General features: G+C 39.2%; 1 protein-coding gene across 1 annotated transcript in view; it reads left to right on the plus strand.

The window, feature by feature from the left end:
• The window catches only part of LOC128996505 (protein Wnt-5b-like), a 73,296-nt gene extending 65,912 nt beyond the window's left edge, over window positions 1-7,384 (plus strand). Inside the window, exons 4-9 of the mRNA XM_054421882.1 lie at window positions 543-769; window positions 1,273-1,453; window positions 2,286-2,397; window positions 2,821-2,923; window positions 5,400-5,567; window positions 7,033-7,384. Coding sequence (XP_054277857.1) covers window positions 543-769; window positions 1,273-1,453; window positions 2,286-2,397; window positions 2,821-2,923; window positions 5,400-5,567; window positions 7,033-7,220 — 979 coding nt within the window. The 3' untranslated portion in view covers window positions 7,221-7,384. The remainder of the gene's footprint in view (window positions 1-542; window positions 770-1,272; window positions 1,454-2,285; window positions 2,398-2,820; window positions 2,924-5,399; window positions 5,568-7,032) is intronic.
• The last annotated feature ends 345 nt before the right edge of the window (window positions 7,385-7,729 follow it).

Below are 7,729 nucleotides of genomic sequence, written 5' to 3' on the forward strand. Positions count from 1 at the left end.
AATGTAACGCATTTACATGCACATGTTCTCGTATAATTATACTGGGGGCCCCATCGGCAAATTCGCCCGGGGCCTCTGAAGTCCTAAGTCCGGCCCTGCTAATAGGATACTACAATCAGCATTTTACATAATACTAGCTGCTGTACCCATGCTTCGCAACGGGAAGAAAATCAGTGTCCATTGAAATAGATTTAGAAAAAATAATCTATCAAGTTTTAGATTCAATAATTCTACCGCATAGTTGTGTAAAATGTCTTTTGGACCAGCTTTCTTTCTTTGGATCAGCTGTCTGAAATTGTGAAATGAGCATTTGACAGTTCTGATTGTTTACATTTAAATGTCAACACAAAGGTAAACATTGTGAACTTTCTGATGCTTTCATGGAAACCAATTACCCGGGCGCCCCCACCAATGTAAACCATAGGCAGTTTAATGTGTTTCAGAGGATATGTCTCTTTGCAATTCTCATAGTCAATCGTTTGTAAAAACTCGTTGTGACAATTCGTAAAACTCCAAGTTCTTCAAGATTTTCTTTGTTGCAGACACATGGGGCTCATAGAAGAAACTCCAGAAGTACTCCCCTGTGGCCAGACTCCTGGCCTGTCGCCTGGTCAGTCAAAGTTGTGCCACCTCTACCAAGACCACATGCCCGGGGTCGGCCGAGGGGCGAGGGCCGGCATCGACGAATGTCAATACCAGTTCAGGCATCGTCGTTGGAACTGTTCAATCGTCCATGACTCAACAGTGTTCGGACCTGTTGTGAAAATAGGTAGGAAAAGGGGTTTCTATTGACGGTTCTTTCGACTATAGAATATTCTTTAGCTGCAGTAATTGTATTTAGTTTGAGAAAAAGAATTATGTGCATGCAGCCGTATTTAGTCGAAAAAGGAATTTCCTGCAGTGATTCTTTTAGTTTGTAAGAATGATATTCTACAGCGGCAGTTTCTACAGCATAGTAAAAAATATTTTGAAACCCCGGTGTTTCTTCAGTCTAGGAAAAGAATATTCTGAAAACTTAGTAATTCTTAAATCTAACTAGGTGAAACATATTCACAATTCTCTTCCAGAACTGTGCATACTTTTCCTCATAGACTGTCCACATTCCTACTTCTGAATGGTCTTGTTGCCAAACTGTTCTTTTGGGCTGTCCACACTTCTATTCCCGGACTACCACACTTTTCCTCCTAGCCTGTCCACATTTTTACATCTGGATTGTCAACACATATGTTCCTAAACTGAACTGCCACACTTCTACTCCTGGAATGTCCGCAGGCAGCAGAGAGGCGGCGTTCACTCACGCCATTGCCGCTGCCGGAGTTGTCCACAGCATCTCCCGCGCCTGCAGGGATGGTCAGCTGGGCTCCTGCGGGTGCTCCAGGTCTGGACGTCCGAGGGATCTACACCGGGAGTGGATCTGGGGAGGATGCGGGGACAACCTGGAGTACGGGTACAAGTAAGTGTTGAGAAAAAAATCCTGACTTACCTGTGGAGCATTTCATAGAAATCCATTTTCCACAAGAACATGAAACTTGTTAAAGTTAAGAAAATAAGGTAGTTTATTTGTGCTTGAACATCTAAGTAAAAACCTAGACTTTGTTAGTCCTTCAAACCCGCTACCACAATATTGAAAACAAGATTTTGGAGTCATGTCCATTTTATGTGCGATGTGTATTTCAACATTGCAGTTCATTTCTCTCTATTTTTATTAGAAATTATATGAATTTGTAGTCTTCAAGTAGGATTTTGCAGCCGGGAATTCGTAGGCTGAATATCAGTCTATGTTATAGATGCTATAGTCACTGATGCCTCTTCAAAGTTAAGTCAAAACGTCTAGCAGTAGGCCTAATTTCCAACTGACGACGTGGTTGAAGCCGAAAACCACTGTTGATTCCGATATAATTTTGTATTCCTATTTCAAACCCAAAATTTGTTTTCTACTTTCGTACATACTATTATAACAGTTTTATTATTATGTTGGGGAACGAGACGGTCTAGTGGCTTCAGAGCTCGATGTCCTGGGTTCAAATACCAATGGATTTCATCCATGTGATAATGCCGCAACCCTCTAGGGCCTAAAGTAATGTGTACAACTGCTAGAACCTAAGGCAAAAATCCTAGGATGTAAAGTTGGGAGAAAAAAACTATTACACTAGTACACTTTCTCTCAAACAATTAACCTCTAGACACTAATTTTAGCTCAATTTCGAATGTGCTTGACATATCGGTTTTGAATACTCAGCTATGCCAGCTGCAAGCTACTAATCCCTCGTGGTTGCATGTCTCAGGTTCACACAAGGGTTTGTGGACGTGAGGGAAAGAGAGAGGACGTTCAGAAGAGGTTCAAGAGAACAAGGCAGAGCGCTCATGAACCTTCACAACAACGAGGCAGGCAGAAGGGTAAGCTTAGTCAAATTGTGTTTTAAATAAGAAACAGTTAGGCCTATTAGTCACCCAGAAAAAACATAAACAAACAGATACAGATCATTTGCAAAGCAAGTTTTAAGAACTCTTTACGTGCTCTATTCTTTGGTGAGAGGAATTAATGACCTGAATAATGCTTCAGAAGTTTTTAGTAAATGCAGATTAAAGAACCTACTTTTTCACATGCTATATCTTTTATTTCAACGATTTAGGCAACTCCTCAGGGGAGGTTCCTGATGAATAGAAAAGAGATTTCTTGAACAACAGATCTTCCAAGAACACATTTCAATCTGCACTGTTTTTCGACAATAGAAATTATTCAAGCTTACCTCATTGAAGCTTCTTGCCAAAATATTGAACTCACAGTTATTGATAAGTAAAACCTTTTCTATGTTTCAGGCAGTGATAAAAACCTCGAGAGTAACTTGCAAATGCCACGGAGTCTCTGGATCGTGCAGTCTTATCACTTGCTGGCAGCAACTGCCTTCATTCCGACAAATTGGTTAGTATCATTGCTGTGGGTTGGTTTGTGTTCAATCATCGACTTAAGATCCTGAAACAGAACACATTCTATGATTGTAGATTGAACTAGACGTCCAATTCCAATGTCAAAGTTGTATCCTTGTCCCCTGTCTTGACAGAATATCCTGCTTTTAGTCACTGATTTCTGTGTGATAAATTTAAACCAATCTAAACGCACAACTTCACTGTAATCTACAGAATCGTTAGTGCTGCAGCAAACTATTTTAAAATAACTAAGGGAGGACAAACATAATTTTAACAGAAACACACTCTGTTAGAAGCGAACTCAACCATGTTATCTTTGAATAAACACTTGTGGGAGCTGGTCCATATAGATGTCTTATTTCAGAATCCGAAAGTCACGGTTTAAATTAGTACTTCATTTTGTACATCTGATATATATTTATTATCAAACACAAGCTTAACTTATGTTCCACACTTTGTATCGTACTTTGACTGCTTTTCAATACATGTAAGTATATGAGGCCAGATGTGTATGTAGCCGAGCGGCGCCTAGTTGCATGTAGCTTTAGTTTATGCGACTCGCCGCTATTCTTGTAGCTGTGGGTCGACCTGTTTGATATTCCTAAAAATCTGCTAAACATTCTTTTCGTTGAGCTCCCCCGTGTCGTTTCTGTTGTTTATCGTCTTGTGTTACATGGATTAGTTCTCATTCCATTAGGTATGTTGAAACCGGGCCAAATTATAGCCACTGTAACAGTGGTGGTCTTTTCTGGTTCTTTTGTGGCACGTGGTTGTTATACGAATGTACTGTAGTCTACTCGATTAGATTTTTAATAATTAGTCAACCTTATAATAAATCAATAATAAATAGCTAATACCGTAACTAATAAATAGTATGTTCTACTAAACTTAATTTTTACTTTTTCCCCCTATGTATACCTAGTATATGGAGAAAGTATTGTTTAAATGGTGATCTAGTGTGGCATTCCCATGACAAAGCGTATATTCACACCCTAACCTATCTAGCTGACGAAAGCAACTTTATTTCAACCGATGTTTCACATGTGCAGTTCTTACACCTAACCAAACAGCCAAGGAAGTAATAAACATTATCTTGTCTCGAGAGTATTCTGCCAACACAGGATAAACACACAAGTTAATCCTTTGCTATCTGTTTATTCTAAGAGACGTCTTAAGGAAAGTCCGTAGACTCATTCTAATTTCACTTGTGATAAGTACGACCATAAAAGACACGCACGTCAAGCCTCGTCTAGTGTAAAAAGCTTAAGTTATTCACCGCTTGTCTAAATCCGTTTTCGTTTACTCGCTCTTGTAAAGCGGCCGAACCGTTTGTGAGGATTACCGCAAGGCTTATTCTTGGGACCAACAATATTTACTGTCAACAGCCACGCCTAGCTTGCGCCTGTTGCACGTTTAAAGGCACTTGGGATTGTGAATCGAGAACATATAAATATATCTAACTTCGTATAGTAGCTTTACTATATTCCGCAATTGACCAAACATACAATACCAACAAGAAGAGAAGACATATAACTCAGATTTGTCATAGTTCCTCGAACCTTGGTATATCTATATAGAGCGTTCTATTGTCGGTATCCACTAAAAGGCTGTCCTTGTTTAGTAATGTTTCCATAACATAACCTAGGCCTGTCAACTACAGCTAAACTCCTGCAGACGTTTGACAGGTATACGCTCGGTTTAGCTTGTCACACCCGATTTATGCATTCGCCAAGGTCAGTCCACAGTTTGGGTGGCGGTCACGCTCACTTGACCTTTGTACCTCTTTAGATCACGTATCGTTCTCCTTCCAAGCAATCCAATCCAATACCTTATCCAACCGGTATGGTTCCCAATTCCCACCTTCGTAATAAAAGATTATATGTGTAGTTTAGGAAGAACAAACATGTTGGATTGTACTTAACTTTTGGCAAGACTTAAAAAACTTAAGTGGTAATGCTTATCTTATAAATATATTCATATGCATCAAATATCTCTGCATTCAGAGAATTTTATGATGCAAGATCATGGTGGAAGGAAGAAACATAGTCCCGTCATATGCTGATGTCACCTAGGTTGCAAATACCATTTACACCATTTAGAAAAAATTATAAAAACAATAACAATCAAATCAAAACAAATATATACAATAAGGTGATTTTTTGTTTGCAATCTGGGTGACGTCAGCATATGACGGGAATAGCATGTTTTTTTCCTTCCACCATGATGCAAGATGCAAGTTAAGCTGTGTGAATGAGTTCCTTGTCTCTTAATCAGATGGTCACCAGTTCGAGCTTGAGAAAGGTCAGGACCTTTTGGTGGTTTGTAACAAGGCCCAGCTGTCCTAGACCACTTAGCTTTTAATATCCTTAACTAAAGAACCAGTTGCTTAGTAAAGCTATCTCACATTCAACACACTTGCTTTACTTCATCCTCGTCTCCACCCTTCACTAACCTGTACGTTTCTTTTGCAGGAGACTATTTAAAGGATAAGTACGACGGAGCCACGGAAGTAAGGGCGACAAGACGAGGCAAGCTGCAGATCAAGGACCCTCAGTTCAACATCCCTACAGCCAACGATCTCGTATACTTAGAGGAGTCACCAAACTACTGCATACGCAACCTCACTCTGGGGTCTCTTGGTATGTTGAGGATCCATTGTGGAACTAATAGCTAATAGCTTCACTAAAACTTGTGTATGTTTTAAACTGATTATGAATGCACACTGGATGTAGAATCTTTGATTTTTGATGGGTTTAGATTTTTTGAGTGTTATCGCATTTTCAAAAAATTTAATTACCTTGTTTGTTGCCTGCATTTCTTGAGCTGAACACAAACTACTAGCTCAGAACGCAGGCCACAAGGTAATTAATATAGGTGTAGCATTCCATTACCACGTTAGAAAGCTTTAGCATAGTGACTGAAAATTAATGTAGGCCTAGTTTAAATAAAGCTCCAGCAGCTCAATGCTGTGTAAGGTACCTTTTAGTAGTCAACCTTATTCCTTGCATTTAGACTTTTTGGAGGTTTCCAGGATTTTCTAATTGACTGATTCCATAGATAAGCAAGGACCAGAGGATAATTTGGGTATTTTAATGGAAAGTTTTCCCGGGTTCCCTCACGACTTTTTTTAGCTTAATGTAAATATTAGCTGTTCATAGTTAGGGTGAAGTGGAGGGGATGGAATGACTTCCACTCAAACCGCCTAAATTTTGTGAACGGAGTTTAGTGTTGGTGTCTAGGGCATATTCCAACACCGCCCCTCTTGCCATCATGTTGGTATTACATCTTTCCCTGTGGAGGAAGACCCTGTGTGCCCTGTGCGATAGGAATTTCCTTACAGTCCTTGCCCTTTAGGCTCTTTCTTACTTGTCACAAGAGCATTTCTGGCCAAAATTCTCATTGCTAAAAGCACAAGGTTGCCCATAAGCGTGTTTCCTCTGTACCTTACTTTCATGTGCTGATACTCAAATATGAGTTATTTGTTTACTGCTCTGAAGTCTATTTGCAAAATGTACAGTTCTAATTATACCTATCAATTGCCTCAGGCCAGGACAATGTTGTTAGGGTGACCAGGTCTTCACAAAGACTTAATTACGGCTGATTTCGATAATTACTTACTTCTTTGTCATACAAAGAATTTTTAATCAGCACAATTTTTTAAGTGCATAAATATTTCATGTAATTTGTGGCATATTATTTTATGATATGTCAATAATATCAGTACCAAAATCTATGAGAAAATTGAATTCTGACAGCAGCGCACTTTGCGAGTGGTTCATTCACTTATGTGCTAATTTAATAAACAATTGACTTCATCTGGTTCATGTGGAGAATTCCTTCTTCAGTTTCCATAAGCCAATTGAATTACTGGCTATGATCAGATGGTTCTTTACGTAGGACAGGACCATTTATTCCAATGAACAAGGATAGCTGTGTCCTGTTTTGAACCATCGAAAAGCTTATGACTTTTCTTAAGATCGAACCGTACTAACTTTCCAATTACTAGGCAAGCACTACTTTATGCTCTCACCAATGAAACAGAAATTTTACCTTAAAATTCTGTTTTCTTGTTCTATAATTAACTTAGTACACTTTCCTCCGCAGGTACACAAGGTAGAGTGTGCAACAGGACGTCTCACGGCATGGACGGATGCAGTCTCATGTGTTGTGGCCGAGGCTATAACACGCAGAAGATTACCATCAAGGAGCGATGTCATTGCAAGTTCCACTGGTGTTGTTTTGTGGACTGCAAAACTTGTGTGAGGACTGTAGACATCCATACATGCAAGTAGACGGAAAAACAACGCAGGAGGTTTTCCATTATACTTCAAAATTGGAAAAGGTTGAAATATTTTGATAGGCATAAAATTTTAGGTGCAATTAGTTTTGGCTCATAAATACATGGAGCCATCATCAGGAACAATGGTCATCACATGCCATCATCCTTGTGCCTGATGATGGCTCCATGTATTTATGATGGCTTGTTATGATCCTTGTGCTGGATGATGGCTTCAGGTAGAAGCCGAAACTAGTTGCACCATCTGCAATTTTATCGATTGCCTAATAAATTCAGAGGTCAGCACATTCAATTAATCTATTTGAATTTTGACTTTGGTCAAGGGGGTAACAGTATGAGTATGGACTACTTGAGGCTATGCCAACCTGAAATTTTGAAACATAAAGAGAAATTGTCTGTTATTATTTATTTTGTAATGAGTAATCATGAAAATGAGGTTGTGAAAAATGGACATGTAATACCACCATGGTAATGGTCCAACAGTTTTGAACAGTTAATAAACTG

Source organism: Macrosteles quadrilineatus, unplaced genomic scaffold, assembly GCF_028750875.1.
Source record: "Macrosteles quadrilineatus isolate MER2022 unplaced genomic scaffold, UCM_ALF_1.0 Scaffold_6__1_contigs__length_79288215, whole genome shotgun sequence".
NCBI lineage: Eukaryota > Metazoa > Arthropoda > Insecta > Hemiptera > Cicadellidae > Macrosteles > Macrosteles quadrilineatus.